Genomic DNA, 17744 nt, shown 5'->3' with positions numbered 1-17744 from the left:
AACTGAGTCTAGGGGAGGACGAGGAATCCGTACACCCAGACCCCACGCTCTGCCCTCCACATTTCCCCTGCTGTCTTCTCCTGGTCTGTGACTGTTTTAGGTCATCAACTTCTTGGTTGTGGTCAAAAAAGAACCGTCAAGCCCATGCGCCCACCGGCGGCCTTGGGCACTGCCTTGGGCCGCGTGAACCTAGTTACTTACAGTCTTTGATGGCAGCCTTGGTCTCTTCAGTGTCAGTAAAGAAGGAGTAACCTGGGAAGGAAAAAGAAGTCCACAAACTGTACCAGACGATCCTGGTTTCCCCGCCTGGAGAGGGGCTGCCTGGGAGAAGGGGGACACTTAACTATCCCCTCTGCTGGGTAGTTTTATTTCAGAAAGAACCTTCGAGAACACCTGGCTCTTACTAGGTCATGTTGAAGGCACCTTTGAGAGAGGACAATCTCCTAGTTTTTAAAGGGCTCCCGCAGCAGGGCCCGGGGCCAGGCAATCCAGCAGGGGGACCTGGGCCCTGCTGAAGTGGGCTGTGTCACTGTCTGCAGTGTGACCTCACTCAGTCTCCGGGTAGCATGTGACAAGACTCCCACTGAGTGAGTTCCCCTTCCGCTTCAGCTCACAGGGTCTGTGGTCTTCGATGGGGCTTCCGATCCCTTGGGGGTTTGAATGCCATTATTATCCGTCAGAGGGGCAGACGGACATAGGAGGCTTAAAGGTGTGCAAGAATCAATGAGAGGCTATAATAAGAATTTGGGAGATTATGTTGGGGCCTTGGTTTGCTCCTCTGAAGAATGGGGTGGGTTGGGTGGGGGGATTAAGAGTCTCACATCAAGTTACCACAAGGAGGCACAGGCCAAGGGACACGTCTTTTAGCTTGGTATCCAATAGGAGTAACTTCCACTGACTGAGGAAATATATATATATATATATATATATATATATATACTGTTTTATTCAGAAAATGTGCCATTTTCTGATGGGTTCTGGTCAGCCAGGGCTCCTGGGTACACTCTGCCTGGAGGGCTGCCCAAGAACAGGTTGGAGGACTGACTGATGAGGGACCCATTCCACTCCCACTGTGGAAGCCACCCACGGTCCCCTGTGCTCCCTGCTGGCCTCACCCTCCAGTGACCAGTGTCCCCTCGTTTCTGGGCCCTCGAATTCTATTGAGATGCCTCCTGAGCCAGATATCACACTGGGCCCTACCCCTGTGTAACTCCTTCTGCTGTCCGAACTGCTGGAGTCCTAATCCAGGTAGTAAAAAAAGGCCTAGGTAATAATCAGATTACCATCTAATTTATTGTACAAATGCAGATGCTTTTGAGAATGAAGCGCTGGTAATAATTAGTCTGTGGTAACAGGTGAGACAGCGTGTCCCAGGAACACTGAGATGCTGTAAACTCTGGTCTCAACACATGTATTATGATCGCGATACACAGTGTACATTCCTGCTTGAGGAACATTGAAGGAGGAATTTCCGTGTGGAGCGGAGTGGTGTGTAGGTAGATCTACTCCACACGGTAAGGACCCTGGCCTGAAATTCCTCCACTGGAGTTGGCCTAGTGACCCCAGGGATGCCTCAGAATAAGAAGAGGCAAAATACGGCCTGTTGGAAAAACAATTGTGTTTGGCTTATTTTGTGTGGGTCCTGAGGTGACGGTGCCCAGAATAGGGATTCGGGCATGTAACAGTGTCAGGGAAGGGAGGCGCCCCGGCTGAGAGACCCCAGCACAGGGGCTGCAGGGGTCTGGAGACAAACTTGTTTGGCAAAGGCTGGCGATGCCAAGCTGCATCCCCTTTCAGGATAGAACACGTCCCTCTCTGTGGCCCGGGGATTCTCCGGCAAAGCGGTTCCTTCAGAAGGTTCTGAGTGGAGCCCCTCCCTGAGCTGCTGTGATTTATTCAGACTTTCTCCTTTTTGCGGAGGGCCCACTCTATGCTCTGGGCCACTGCTCCTGGCACGGCACTGTCACTGGCTGTAACAAAGCCAAGACTGGACAACGATGGACAGCAGGTATGTTGGTCCCTTCCTCACCCCTGGTGGGTCATGGTTCCCAGGTCAGAAGCTGAGAAGTAAGTGGCCCAGGGCCAACATCTATAGCTTTCCTGCCCTTGGGCACCCATGATGGGGGAGAGCAAAGGGAAAGCAAAGAATTTTAGAGTTGGAAGATTCTCTGTGCTTTTCTGGCCAAACAGGAATCCCTGCCTCAGCATGCCATCAATCAGGGGGCTATTAGTCTGCTTGATTATCTCTAGTGATGGGGAGCTTCTTATCTTTAGTATCTTCCTGAAGCAATCTTTAAAAAAAAAAAGAGGCTAACTTTTAGAAAAGTCTTTCTTAAAATTGAACTGAGATGTATTTCCTTTATTTTTTAAAATATCTTTCCCCTTGGTTATATTCATAATGACAAAAACAGCTGCCATTTACTACATTTGCATCTTTATGTGCTGCTTCGGGTCCTGTTTGACAGAGTCCTGTCACCTGTGAAGGTGTGTGTCATTATCCCACTGTCCAGACGAGACAGAGGACCTGTGACTTCAGAGAGCTGGAGTCAGGGTTACAACCCAGATCCTTCCAAACTGAAAGCCCTTCCTTTGTGTTGACTTTCCATAAAGCAGCTGTGTGTGCTGTGTGACCTTGAAGAAGTCACCTGATCGCCTGGGGCCTTAGTTCCTTTATCTGTGACATGGGGACACAGAATTACATGTTCTCAAAGAAACCCTTCCAGTCTGAAAACACCTGTTCATCCACATTCTGGTCTTGTGGGGCCTGATGAAATATTAACTAATCCCACTGGCGCCACCTTCCGGCCATTTGATCCTTGACCATTAGGCAAGCGCCGATGAAATGTCAATTAATGGTCTCTTCTGGAAACGGAAAGAGAAAGGGTCTAGTTCATTTTCTTCTCCTCCTGCCTAATGAAAAGTCAAGCAGGAACCCCCTGTCCCCCCATGTCTTCTGGTGGCAAATCTTAACAGAATACATTTTTTTTGTTGTATCTGCCTGGTTCCTGAATGTCTCTTTAGGTTTTCTTTTCTTGCTAAGAAAGTACTCAACTTGCTTCCTTGTAACTTGCTCCCTCTGACCTACAGTCTCTAATTCTAGCAAACAAGCACTCCAGGGATTGAGAGATGTGGGTTGAGGGGCTTTCCAGTTCCTGAGATCCCCGGTGTGAGTGTCAAGGTGGGGAAGGGCCACCTGCGATCACGTGGCCCCCCCCCCACCCCTCTCCCCCCAAGACCCGGTCCCCGGTCCCCGGACACTGACCTTGCGAGCGGATGTTCTGGAGGATGAAGTAGAGGTACTCCCCGCAGACGCCGGCTGCCTCGATGAACTCGTCCTGTGTCATGCTGCACAGCTGCGGGCCACTGACGTTGAAGTGGCAGAAGGAGATGCAGTTGGCATCCAGCTTGTACTGGTCGCAGCAGAACTGGAGCCATTCCCAGACATGGCGCTTGGTCCAGTACTCGGGGTGGACGGACGTCCAGTAGGAGTCGCAGGCTATGGCAGGAGAGAGAGACAAGTGAGGGATTGCGGTCCCCAGGAAAGTGTCCGGGGGCCCCCTGAAGGAGGCTCCCGTTAGGTTACCATCCACATCCTTGCCTGTGAGTTAAAAGGGCCTCTGGCTTAGGGGTGTTCTTCGGGGGCCCAGGTTTATCTACTCTACTGCAAAACCCAGAAGAGTCTGGATCTTCTGGGTGCGCCTTGGGCCAGTAGAGAGACGGACCCGTGAGAAAACCTGTCATGGCTTGGGAGTGCTGGGGCCTAGTTTTGGTACTTGGAAAGGGGGACTAGAGGAGAAAGGGAAGAACGAGGCCCTTCAGTGTGGTTGGGTTTCAAACAAGCCTGGGTTCCAACCCAAGCTGGGTTGCTTTTGATCTGGGCAAGGCCATAGACAGTCAAGCCTCAGTTTCCTCATCTGTGCAATGGGTATAATATGCCCAACTCACAGGGCTGTTACACGGTTTGGAGTGGACCTGTGTAGGCTGTGTAGTGCCCAGAAAACGATCAACCAGTTTGAGAGTTACTAAATGCCTACTGTGTGCCAGGCACAATTTGAAGCCGATTTGATTCCCTCGTCTCTTAGGCACAGTTGCCAACACCAGCTGCCGGTTTGTGCACTGCCTCTGGTCCTCTTGGGCCGAGGGCCTCAAGCTGGTGAGACGTTGCCCAGAGGCCCAGGGAGCTGTGGTTGTATCATTGCTTTTGTGGTTTTGATGATGTTTTGAGGAATTTCCATCCCAAAGCTGAGACACTTTACTCCTTCAAGGGAGCCCCATACAAACCCAAACAGAGGTGGGCACCATTTTGTCTGGGAGGCTGAGAAGTGGCCATGGGCCTGGCTTGGAACAGAGATTGGGTGTACCACGGTTCTGTCCCAATGCAAGGAGAAACAGAAAGGGTGGCATACAAGGGGTGTGGAGGAAGTGAGATACCAGGCACTTGGTTAGGCCCTTTGACACACAAATCTTGTGGCTGCCATGGTGCTCATTCCTTTATTCATTCATTCATTCATTCATTCAATAAATGAGCTTTAGTCTCCTCATTGGCAAGATGGGATAATGATAGCACCTATGTCATAGAGTTGTTCTGTGGATTAAATGAGCTACTATATGCGGAAGTATTTAGAACAGAGCATGGAATATTCTAATGCTATTACTAAGATTGTCACTGAACACCTGTTACGTGTGAAGCAACAAATTGTGAGCTAAAGATTCATGGTAAGAAGTTTGGTCCTTGTCCCCTGGAAGATAACAGATTATGAACCTGAGGGTCACAGAGGACTTGCCCTAAAACCCACAGCTAGTGTGTGGCAGAGCTGGGATTTAAACCCTAGTCAGAACTTGAAAGCCATCGCTCTTCCCATTCCGTCATTACTGGTCCTCAGAGCGTCAGGGCAGAGAAGAGATAAAACATGGAGAGGCAGGGGCAGACAGAGAACTAGAGAGAGTGAGAAGGCATGAGGAGAATGGTGGAGAGGAGAGTGTGGCTCAGGCTATGTGAATGACAGAAAAGGTCACTCATGAGCTAGACACCACAGCAAATATCAACCAGGCTATTCTGATTCTCCCATAATGTTGCACATACTGCCACTGTCCCCAGTGAGTCTGTGGCACTTCCAGTCCCAGGGAAGAGAGATGTTCTCTGCCCTGTTCTCACCTCTTTCCTTTGAAGCTCACCCTGTCAGGGGTATTGCTCCCTTGGGAGCAACTCCTGTGTGTCAGCTGCTTAAGTTCCTGAAATCCTCCCAAACAGGTATGATTTCACAAAGGAGGAAACTGAGGCTCGCCCTAAAACTCAGAGCTCTCCTGGAAATCTCCTTTCCCACCGTGGAGTGGATTGAGGGGTTATCAACTTAAATAACAGAATGGTTTTAATTTATCTTACTTTCTAATCAGAATTTTATATGCATGTGAGTAAAGATTTGGTACTCTGCCAGGATGGTTGAGGTCAAAGTTGTTCCCTGTCCCTGGTGGGTAAGAAAATTAGGGGGCTGGCTCTCTCCTTACTTGCTGGTTGCTGCCTAGCACTGGCCTAGTAGCCTGCGGGGGGCCCCTTGCGGCCAATAGGGTCTCCTGAGAAAATAGGGCAGCCATTCTCCAGTCTGGTCTGCACTTTCATCTACTGATTTCTGGCTTGAGTAAACCTAGGGGGCCTTTGACATTCCTGGTATTCTGATGAGGGATGTTTATGAGCCTTGAAATTCTACCGTCCTCGGTCCTGAGCTGAGCCCCCAACAGAGATGGCTATCGGTGTGCAGCACTTGGAGGACACACTTTATTTCTTTTCATGGAAAGATTTCGCCAAGTCTCCATTTCCTCCTCTCTCTACTTCCACCCTCTTGTTATTTTCTTTGGCACGTGAAGAGGGCCATGTTGTTTCTGGAAGCCAATGGGCCTAGAGGATTCGGAGAAACGCCCGGGTGGGGGTGGGCACTGCCATGAGGAGGTGTTGCTGGCAGGCTCACCTTCCCTTCAGCTCTTTCCTTTGAAGCTCACCCACAGAGCAGGCTTTGTGTGTGGCTCCTTCTGGAAGGAAGCCAGAGCCAGAGCCAAGCATGGCGGGTTCTCCTCACCAGGAAAGGCCTTCCACCAGCCTTGGGAGCTGAGAGGAAAATGGTTGTTCTCACTACATGGAGGGGAAAGAGAGCCAGCATCATGGGGTGCTTTCTGGTTGTGGTGTGTTTCTATGGTCCTGTCCTCACTAGAGGGGTGCAGAGGTGAGACCAACAGAGGTGAGCAAAGCCTGCTTCATCTGGCCTCTGCTTCATCTGGCCCCATCATTCCCTCAGGATTGCTCCTGGCCCAGAACAAGGGCTCCATCTACCTTCTCCTAACTGGTTCCTACTCATCCTTAAGACCACAGCTCACGCCCCCATCTCAGAGTGACCTCCCATGCCCACACAGCCTCCTCGGGTGTCCTTCTCAGAAGGATTCATGTCTCACCACCCCCGTACCCACCCCCCACCCCCCTGCCAGCCATGAACTCCACACAGCTGGCCAGATCTGCTTTGCTCACCCTGAATCAGCAATGCTTGGGGACGGGTCTGCCCTGCTGTGGGTGCCCAGTGAGTGTAACTGACTGGCCGAATGACAAAGGCTCATTATCCCCACTTTATAGGTGAGGAAGAGGAGGTTCTGGGGGATTATGTGACTCGATGAGGGCCATATGGCTAGTCAGAAAGGAAGTTAGGTCTAACACAATTCTTATCTCTTTAAATGTGAGAATTTTGTGTCATATCATGGCCTCACTATTCTTGGTTGAGGAGGACCAAGTTGGACATACATCTCCAAGAATGACTAAAAAAGATTTGGACAAGGCATATGTACACATTACATATATATATTAATATATATGTAATATATATGTATATATATTATACATTACATATATATAAAATAAATATATATATAATAAATATATATAAATGTAGAAGAGATATATATATATATATCTTTTACATATATATAAATTTAGGTTACAAGAGGTTTAAAAAATCAGAAAAAGGATGAGACACTGATAATGACAAGGTTTGCAACCTCTGTGGTGATATGAAGACCCTATTGCCACTTGGAAGAGATAAACTCAGGGTAAATAAAAGAAGGGTTATGCGCCCACAGGATATGTTATCTTTAACGAATTGTGTTGTCTGGAAATACAAAGTGTTTTTCTCAGTGCATCTAGCATTTATGAAATAACCAAAACCCTTTGGAGAAGCTGAGCATTGAAACCTTTCTGCCTGTGTGGACGGGGTTGGGGATGAACCACTTCCCCTACCTGGTGCCCTTAATCTAAATGTCCACAGGCCACTATTAAGCATGGTCTCAGTCAGCTCCTTTGAAGCTGGAAGTAGGTCAGGACATTTGTTCAAGGGCCAGCTACACTGGGAGGAAGAACTGAGCCGCTAAGGGGGTTTTCAGCAATTCTGGGGGAGGGGGTGGAATTCTCACAAGTGATGCTATAACTTGGGATGTGTTTAAATTCAGAGGGAGCACTTAAGCCGGTAGAGCATGCGAGGCACACCCAAATGCCCACACAGTCAGCAGGGAATGTCCCCAGAAGGTGCTTAGAACAGAGGCAGGCATGCAGTAAGTGCTCATTAAATACCATTCATGTATGCTTGTTAATATTGGGGCTAGCCATATAACTACTTTATACTTTCTCAAATACTTCTAATATGTTTGTGTGTGTGTGTGTGTGTGTGTGTGTGTGTCTGTGTAGGTCAGCCACTTTGTTCCTTTCTAGAGATTTGGGTTTATTTTCTTTACAAAAACTGAGGAAGTTATATTATAAACGAAGCTAATTTGTCCTTGAATGGCCAGCGTGAGTGAGGTGGCCAATGCTGCTCAAAATGTGGGGATACTGGCCAGTCTGTGTGATTGTGTAAAATGCTTGATGCTCAGGTCACACATGAGACCCATGCTTCTGACACTGGGGTGAAGGGGCAGGGGCTAATTCCCATCCCCCTCACCTTCAGTGGACAGAGGGTGACAAGGGTAACTGTACCCACATGATTAATGCCTGTGCATCTCCCGTGGAAATGCCAGAGAGTAGGTCCAGTAATCCACGACTTTCATTCTTTGTTACAGACACCTGTGGTCTTCTGAAAGTGCTCTTAAAAAAATTCTAGATCAGTCCCTTTGCCATCTCTTCCAAATGGATTGCTGCCCCTGAGCCCTTTCTACATTGACCAGCACTGTTCATTTTGGGGGGAGCCTCCCTTGAAGCAAAAATGTGGGGGAGAGTTTGACTTTTCTTCTTACAACAAAATAGATATGCAGCAGAATGCAAAATCGGTGGGACTGGAGATTGTGAGAGTTGTTTGAGCTTAGAGCTCTGAGTTAGGTCCCCAGACCTTCTGCAGGAGAACTCGGTTTTTCTCCTCTGCTGATCGGGGAGCCTCGATGAGAAGCTCTGTGAAGCCCAATGAACCTGCCAGCTCCTGGAATTCCATTAGACTCTCATTCCCATCCTCCATTCCATGGTTCCATCAGATGACCTGAAGAGGATGGGACCCGCAGGGAGGAGCCTGGAAGAGAGCTGAGGATTGTGTGGATTAAACTGAGTGTGGGCTGGAGGCTGGACCTCCCTGATTTGCAGTTCTGCCTCCTCCTCATATTAGCTGTGAAATCCTAAAGGAGTTTCTTAACCTCCCTGGACCTCAGCTTCCTTCTACAAGACAAGAACAGTAGTGCATACCTTGTAGGAAGTTTGTTGTGAAAAGGAAAAGAAATGGTACATGTAAAGAACATAGCCCAGTTGTCTGGAGGACAGTAAGCCTTCAATACAAGTCACCTGTAATTCATTACTATTTTGGGACTGCGTTTGTTCTCCAGGGAAATGAGGCCTTCCTCCCTCTGAAGCCTTGGTCTAGCTGAGGGACAAGCAGAACAAAGCAAGCCCAGGGCTCGGCGTGGGGAGGCAGACAGTCTGGGTCAGAGGAGGCCCGAGTTAGACAGCCTGGACCATAATTAGTATGATTTATTAGCATAGGGAGTTGGGAAAGTTTTCTGCCTGGGGCCGCACTGGAGAGAGCCAGCGAGTGGACTGGGTAGCACGGGACATCATCAATTGTGGCTTTGTCACCGAAAGGAAGGAATTTATGGGCAAGGGGAGCCTGAAATGAAAAATTGCTTCCAGGTTTCCTCCCAGAGATGGTTGAGCTCCATCCAATAGCCTTTTTGGCATTCATTCCAAGCCTGTGGAATGATTTAGACCATGAGATGGTGGAATGGGAGGGAAGTCCAGAGTAGCTTAAGGAACTGGATGGAGAAGAGACTAGAAGGGCAGGTGGGGGTCAGCACAGAGCTATGGCCTGGGGCATGTGGGGTTCGGAAGGCACAGGGGTTGGGAAGAGCACCACGCCCTGGGTGGTCCCGAAGCCCCAGCTGCCCAGAAGGCTCAGGCGTGTGGAGGGTGGGTTGCTGGTGGCGAGTGCTGAGGTCTCTCTCGGGGGCTGCTCCCAGGACAGGATCATGACCATGGGCCCACCTCACGTTCTTCAATGATTTTGTTTTGATTTAGAAATTCTTAGACTCTTGCATGAGCTTTTGGACTTCTATACCCAGCACATGAATCTTGCTGAGAAAAGCCCATGTAGCACCCAAATGCCTTGTCCCCTGATCTTCTGGATGTTAATACCCGGAAGGCTTTGCACCTTTTCAAATAAAATTCCTTCTTTAAATAAAATTTCCCAAGGTATAGCAACAGCTGACACATTTTTCGAGCACCTAGGATGCAGCAGTTAGCATGCTGTCCTCTGTGCTCATGTGAACCCTCCCCCCCACATGCCACCAAGTCCTCTGAGGAAGTGGCAGGGCCGGAAGTAGGTCATGTAAGTGTTCTCCAGCTCCTGCTGCTGGAACTTAGTGCCTTTGAGGTGCAAGAGCTTTGCTTGACGGCGGGGATGGAGAGCGGGAGCTAGAGCCCGGCCTCCTGAACCATCACCCAGGGCCCTGAGGGACCTCTCAGGAACCCCTGGAATGGCCCTAATCTAGAAAGTTCTGCTACAGACAAAGTGGAAACCAGAATCCAAAGCAGAGGGGCACCGCATGTCGGCGTGGTCACCTCAGCAAACAGGAGAAGGGTGGGTGGGTGTGTGGAGGTTCACGGCGGAGAGCCAGACACAAGGTGTGAGGCCAGGGTACCCCATGACTTGTCAGAACTTCAGCGGAGAAATCATCTTTAAAAAGTATCATATGCTTGTCAAGGTCAGACAGCCGGCCCTGCACACTTCGATCAACTTTTCCTGTATCACTAGTTCTTTATTTTAAGAGAGCAGAAGGGAAGCCCCGAGGGCGTTAATGAAATTCTAGAGTATTTTGCAATCTGTGATGGTCCACTCCAGGGTCTTGCAGGGAGGCCAGGCAGAAGGCCTGCTTCAAAGAGCAGGTCTGATCCTTTGTGGTTAGCGCATGGCAGGCCCGGAATCGGCTGCTGTCTGCTAAAGCCATTGGAAAGGTTGTGAAGACATCTGGTTTTCTGGACTAAGCTGATTATTCCTCCCTGTCCTCCTGTAGACATTGTTCTTCTAGTGGACACATCATTCCGTTCTCCCTTTCTTTTCCCTTTGGTCTCGAAGTACCTAAGCTGTCACATCCTGAATTGGAAAAGATGAGACCGGGCCCTTTGCTGCTTTGGTTCAGTAGGAAAAATGAAGATGGGAGAGAGACCCAGCTGTTTTTCCACTAGCGGGGGGAGTCGTGAGATGTTCCTGGCAGTGGTGGGCACCTACTGAGTGCCTGGCATGTCATGAAACACTTCATCTGTGACATAGCAGGCCTCACAGCCCAAGGCGGCTGATGTTTTTCCAGTTGGGAAAGTATATCTCCAAGTCATTAGGAAAAACCTGCCAAGGTCATGGCGTCAGTGGTTCTTGGCTGTGTCGGCCTGGGGAGCCTGGACGTGGACAGAAAGCTGCCACGGGGACAACTGTGAATTCAAGATGGGATCTCCTATGGGGCTGGGGGATGTCTCACTGGCCACAGACCACGGGGAGTTTGCAGAGCAGTGTAGAGAGGAGAGTCTGTTGTCTCCTGCTGCCTCCCTCTCAGAGAGGACTCGGACGGAGGGGTCATCTCTCTCGGAAGGAAAACACAGAGGCCAGACCAGATATTCTTTCCCATGGGGCGTGTTGGCTCTGAGGACAGCCACGGCCTACAGGGCCTACCCAGTGTCCAGGCAGCTCTCAACTATCCTGTCACATCCAACTTCTCTCCAACTTTAGGAGGTCAGAGACAGTCAGCTCCTTCGGGAATCCAGAGAGCCATATGGCCATTCAAAAGCTGGGTCCCCCCACCCAGGGAGGGTGACTCCTGCGGGATATTCATGCCTTGGTGGGACTTAGTCTTCTCTCAATGGGTGGTGGGAGAAGAGGGCTACAGCTGTGATGCAGGAATCAGAGAAGCTTCTGGAAGGGGTCTTAGCAATGACCAAGTCCAACTTCTCATTAGACTGTTGGAAATGCAGAGGCCTCACACAGGAGAAGGCTGTGTCTTTATGTCTGAGACTGTCAGGTATCAGCCCCATTGGCAAGCCTACTGGTGATCACTTCTGTTAACCCTTCATTTTTGTTGTTTTTTTACTGTGGTAAAATAGATCTAGAACTTAACATTTTAACTCTTTTTTAAGTGTAGAGTTTGGTGGCATTAAGTCAATTCACAAGATTGGGCCAACCATCACCTCTGTCTGTCTCCGTGACCTTTTCATCTTCCCAAACTGAAACGAGTCCTTCATTTTTAAACGCCCGTTGTCCTGCACCTGACTGTGGCCCAAACACCTCCCACATATTAACAAACACCCTGGTAACAATTCTATGAGGTAGGCGTTCTTGCTGTCTCCTTTCACAGATGAGAAAACGAAGGCACGAGAAGCTGCGGTGCTACAGTTAACAAATCTCAAAGCCAGACTTTGCCTTTAGGCGGCCCGGCTCCGAAGTCTGAGCTCTGGATGACTATAGAAACTGCTCCAAGGCCTGGAACTCCTCCCTGGGGCAGGCAGTCCACCCCCTCCCGCCACCTCTCCAGCTGGCAGAATGGGCAGGAAGAGAGGGCCCCCGGGATGGCAAGTCCCTGCTATGCACGTGTGGACAGAAGGACCTTCTCCCTGGACCCCACCATCATGGGACCCAGGGGAGACAATGGGGACACAAAAGCTTTCGTTTTCCTCCTTCAAACTTAGCCTCAGCCCAATATTGAGGGTCAGAAATAGAAGACATTCTTCATTATCTTTCTGGGGATCAAAGAGTTTCTTAGGCCTAAAGGAGATTTGGACTGTGTATCTGGCTGACTCAGAACCCTTCAGAGAGGGTGAGAGACACACTGTGCGTGTGCGTGCTCCTGCATTGGTGGTGCGAGCAGGAGTGGGGCTGGATTATGGAGGGAAGCACCCCAAGTGTGTCTGTGATGCCCTAGCCTCTGGTCAGAGGCAGGGGCTTCCTTCTGATGGGGGCCTTTGCACAGCATCCTCAGAGGCTTGGTCTCTCCTGGACCCAACTGCCTCCTGCCCCCGAGTGTGGGCCATGCCGAGCCAGAATGCCCAGGGTTAAAGCCTGGGAGGACTGACAACTCAGTGAGGACTTACCTCACAAACCTCGGGCCATGCACCTGCCAGGTTTGCTGGGTTGTGCAGTCACCTGAGCACCGGGGGACAGAGGCCCTCAGGGAGATGCTGGGGCCAAGTCAGCAGGCCCTCCTCTGGCACGGGATCTGCACAAGGCCCCATGCTTCCTTTGTAGGCGGAGGAGACCCGCCAAGAGAGGAGGAAAGGTGGGAAGGCAGGCCTGGTGGACAGCGTGGGGATTCATGTCTACCGAGCGCATGCTTTGGGCCGAGCCGTATATTTTACGCAGTTAGGCTCCCTTACTTCTCACAGTGATTCTCGTCATCCCTGCTTGAGGGATAAGGAAACAGAAGCTCCGAGAAAAACTGTCATATTCATATCAATAGCCGCAGGGTAACGTGGTTAGAAGATGATTTAGAACATGACTGTGTAGGATAGTTGAGAGTCCAGGTGCTCAAGTCAACTTACATGAAACCTAAAGAGCTGTAACACCTTGGATACGTCATTGACCTCTCTGTGCCTCCGTGTCTTCACTCATAAAATGGAAATAATAACCGTTCATTTCTCATAGGGCTGCGGTAAGGATGAGATGGGTGCTTGGCACAGGGCCTGAACCACAGCTACTGTTCTGCAAATGTTAGCTAAATCCATGATATCAAGAAGTCACAGTGTACTCGGCTCTGGGCTAAGGTTTTTGCTTAAATATAATAACTCCAAGAAATTGATTCAAAAGCGCTTGTAGAGTCCCCCAAAGGCCACAGAGCTGGGAAGAGGTTGGAGGATTCTGGTGCTTTTCTCCCTGCAGAAGCTTCCTCTCCTGCTGCCCACATCTCTTCCAGTCCTCTGCCCTGAACACCGGTGAGAGCTGGCACGTTCCAGCTCCCAGCATGGCCTTGCTGCCTCCTAGAGGTCAGCACCACCTCCCGCCCCGGGTCTTCCCAGCTCAGATGGGCTTCTCCGGGTTTACGCACCTGTCTGATGCTCAAAGGTCGGGTAGTACTCTTCATTGCTGAACAGATCAGTCCACGACATCAGAGGGTCGCAGAAGGACGTGTTGGGCAGGAAGGTACTGTGTGTCACCGAGTCCAACATCACCCTACAAAGGCAGGAGAGGGCTGAGAGGAGGCAGACAAGGGCCGCCCCCCACCGCCTTGGTTTTTATTAACAAACATGCAGCCATCTAGGAACCGGGCAGCCCTTTAAGTGCTTGCCACAACGACGTTACTCAATCCTTGCCCCATCCTGTGAGGTTTGTACATCTGCCCCCATCTTATATACAAGAAAATCTAGATAGTGGGGTTGCAGCAGTTGCCCACGTAACATGGCCCGTAAATGGTTAAGTTCAGGGTTTGACATGGAGATTCTTAGGACGCAATGCTGCCTCTTTCTTTACTTTTTCTATTGGCTCACATGTGACCCCTGAACGCCGGGTTATAAGGTTCAGCCATATGCTTCTGAAGGCTGGGCAAGTGTGGCTATATGTTAATACACCCCAAAACCCTTACCCCCAATTCTGAAATCCACAAGCTCTGAAAAGGAAAGTATGTGTGTGTGTTTACAGACTCATTTCCCACAAAACACAAAACAAAACGAAAACCAGTCCTAAATTAGTTATTTAGTTTTATATATTGTTACATATATATTACATCCATAAATCTATATTCAGGCATATAAACCACGTACTAAACATAGATACACACACACACACACACACACACACACACGTATATGTATATAAGCAACATATTGTAACAGTGTACATTATACATATGCGATATAGTTTTGTAATTGTAGTTATAATTTTGTTTATTCTACTAGATGAATATTTATAAGATACATAAAATACATATGCTTCCTGGAAGGAATACCCTGACAAGAGGATTCTGTATCCTGCAGCATATACATACTGTATAACCTTCCTAGTACCTGAGGAATCCTAAACTCTGCAGCACATCTAGTCCCAGGGTTTGGGTTCAGAGAGCAAGAACCTGTGATAGTTGGAATATACACTTACTACGCTTTGGGCTCTGTTCTGAGCACTTTACATCTGTGTATTGATGACTCATGGTCTCCTCGGAACACACTCTGAGACAGGTTCTTTCTCGGTGATGAGGACAGATGCGCTAAGATTTTAGGTCATATACCGCAAACCATCCAGTGGGCATATGGTAGAGTTTGGGTAACAACTCAGGTTTATCCACTTAAGAAGTCCCTCCTTTTTTTTTTTTAAAGATTTTATTTATTTATTTGACAGAGATCACAAGTAGGCAGAGAGGCAGGCAGAGAGAGGGAAACAGACTCCCTGCTGAGCAGAGAGCCTGATACGGGGCTCAATCCCAGGACCCTGAGATCATGACCTGAGCCAACGGCAGAGGCTTTAACCCATGAGCCACCCAGGCGCCCCAAAAAGTCACTCTCTTTATCGTAGGGCTCTCCCGCCTGCATACACTGGCGAGGAGGAAGATTTGGGAGAAGGTGTCTGGTTGAGGCTGAAAAGATGGCAGAATGGAATGGCCAAGGCTGCTTTCGTCTTTCAAGTTTGCTTTTTCCCATATTCTCACAATTCAGGGAAAAAAATGAATTCATATTTGGTAGATTAGAAAAATTGGTTTGCCCAAATTCTCTCTTCTTATCATCACAATCATGTTGATGAGATAGGGTGTTTCTACCCCCATTTTGCGAAGGGGAGCCTACAGCTCAAGGTCACACAGCTGGTAGGTTAAATGTCAGAACAAAGATTGGATTCTGGATCTTGAGATATTAAGCATATAGAATTTTCAGATGGCCGGGGTCTTAGTAATCACCTAGTTCAGTGTTTTGCAAACTTGATAATCATTTGCCTACCATCCCGATAATTTACTTAACATGCTAAAAAAAAAAAAAATCCACTTTTTTTTTTTTTTTAAACACAACTACATTTATTTAAAAGGAAGACTTTTTATCACCACTATAGATGGAAAGTCTGTCTCCTTTCAACATGCAGAAAAATAAAGATGGGATTTAAATAAAAACTGTTGGTCCATGCATCACCTAAATCAGAGGTTAGCAGACTACAACTCACAGGCCCAATCCAGCCCACCACCTATGTTTGAAATGGGCTGCAACTGAAAATGATTTTACATTAGTAAATAGTTACATAGGAAATGGTTATATATGTACCCACTTACTATAATCAGTTTTGCTTTTTGGTCTGTATATCCTAAAATACTAACTACCTGGCCCTTGAAATAAAAGTTTGCCTACCCCTGACCTGATCTATTTCCTGTATCACACGAGTGGTGTGAGTGCCACGTGTTGGTGTGAGTGCCAGAGTTAGTCCAGTCTTTCCCTTCACTCCATTGTTGTATAGCTGAGACAAGTAAGGCCCAGAGACTTTGTGCAACTCACTCAAGGTCACACAGCCAATGGATGTCAACATTATGTTGTAGCAAGTTCTTAAGGTTTCTGAATTTTGGATCATCTGCATCCTTTTCTAGAAACACTCACAGTCACTGGGTGTGGTGCAAAAACAATGAATACTGTTACGCTGAAAATAAATTTAAAAATTAAAAAAAAAACCACTCACAGTCACATCTGCCTACAGACTTTTCCCTAACACACTTACATATTAAATGGAACCCCAGTACTGAGAAAGGCAGGGGTTGTGTGATTCCAGAATCAAAGGGCAATTTTTTGAGGGTGCTTACAAATCTACCATCATTAGCTTCCTCAACTGTGCATGAGAACTGCTCTCCTGTGATAGAGAAATAACCAAGTTCAGATTCTCATACTCTGGTACCCTTTCTGGGCCGTCACTGGAGAGTCACCAGACCCTACTGGGAAGCCTCCTTTCTGGTGCCCAGAGAGGGTTAACCAGCCCAGTGGATTATCATGTTCATGGATCTCCCCCTGGGAGCCGTATCAAACAGAGGTCAAGGCTGCCTGAGTTTAGACTCTGATTTTCCCACGGATTGGCTGGTTTTATATCCTGAGCGGGAGGTAGGATGAAGAGGAATGGGGGTGGGAGTTTTTGAGGGAGGGAAGGGCCCCTGGAGCCCAAAGCCCCTCTTCTGCATTTTGGACTTGACCTCAGAAAAGCTCCCGTAAGTGTGGGCTAAAGGTAAAATCTCAGAAAACTGAGGGAGAAGAGGTCTGAACTCTGACATGACCTTCCTGGGGGTGTTTGGAGAAAGGAGGGGTGTAGTCCCCATGGAAGGAAACAGAACTGTTTCCAGGTCTTCCCCTTCATTTAGAAATCCTCCAGGTAAAAAAAACACTATAGTAGGCGTGGGCACTTTCTTGCTTAACACCTGACATGAATAGTTCTCAAAAGTCATTTGGTAACTTGAATTTGATCACCAAACATTAGGAGTATTTCTGATCAATAGGCTGTTTACCTCTTTTAAGGATTTCTCTTCCTCTTTACACCAGCCTGCTCACTTGACCTGCAAGCTCCCTACTGCTGTACACAGCATTCGATCTGATTCCCCTTGGTAATCTCTTCTATGAGGAATTATATCCATTGAGTTTTCTTAAAGGACTCTCTCAGGTGTACCAAGGGCTATTTTTTTTCCCCTGTAATTATTTCTTGCTTCTTGGAAGAAATTTTTTTAATAAAAGCTGCAGATTTCTTTTTTATTTTATGCTGTTACAGTAGGAGAGCGTATTATTAACTCTGGGCTTTCCACAAAAGCCCTTGGCCACTTAGCCAGCATGCGCTAGGTGTGAGTTCAGGAATAATGGCTGCTTTGTCTTCACTTAGTTTCCTAGGCCCTTGAAAGTCCTTGCAATAATTGAACATTTTAGCTCTTAAGAGTTCCTTAATGTAGGTGGAACAGGGTGAGGGTGATGGGGGGAGAGGGGGAAGAACCAGCTGTTTGGGGCCCATTTCTCAGCTAGTACATTGAGGTCCAGGAATATGTAGACCCAGGCTCAAAGTTTGACTGGCATTCCCAGGTAGGTGATGTGGACCTTAGAGGGGAAAAAATTGGTTCTTGGGAGTCAAAATATCTTAGCCATTATTATGTCTCAAGACCCTCTAAAGGGCCACCGTGCATAAATGGTAGGGGGTAGTGACTATGATAAAGTTATTTTAAAAGCCTCCTTAGTTGGGAACGACAATGAAAAAATGGTTGAGAAGCACTGGATTAGACCTAGAGTCAGCAGCAGGACAAGAAGGGAGATTCGGCGTGTGTGTGTGTGTGTGTGT

At 48.3% G+C, this 17744-nt stretch overlaps 1 protein-coding gene across 2 annotated transcripts in view; it reads right to left on the bottom strand.

The window, feature by feature from the left end:
- Positions 1–17744, bottom strand: part of ELF5 (E74 like ETS transcription factor 5) — a 31222-nt gene that overhangs the window by 10539 nt on the left and 2939 nt on the right. For both annotated transcript variants that reach the window (XM_059388406.1, XM_059388401.1), the window contains exons 2-4: positions 13528–13652; positions 3263–3496; positions 202–252 (exon numbers count right to left, since the gene is read on the bottom strand). In XM_059388406.1, the coding sequence (XP_059244389.1) occupies positions 202–252; positions 3263–3496; positions 13528–13648 (406 nt within the window). In that variant the 5' untranslated portion in view covers positions 13649–13652. The remainder of the gene's footprint in view (positions 1–201; positions 253–3262; positions 3497–13527; positions 13653–17744) is intronic.

The sequence above is a fragment of the Mustela nigripes genome, chromosome 1 (assembly GCF_022355385.1).
Source record: "Mustela nigripes isolate SB6536 chromosome 1, MUSNIG.SB6536, whole genome shotgun sequence".
In the NCBI taxonomy this organism is placed as follows: Eukaryota; Metazoa; Chordata; class Mammalia; order Carnivora; family Mustelidae; genus Mustela; species Mustela nigripes.
This window is presented reverse-complemented; position numbering and strand designations above follow the sequence as displayed.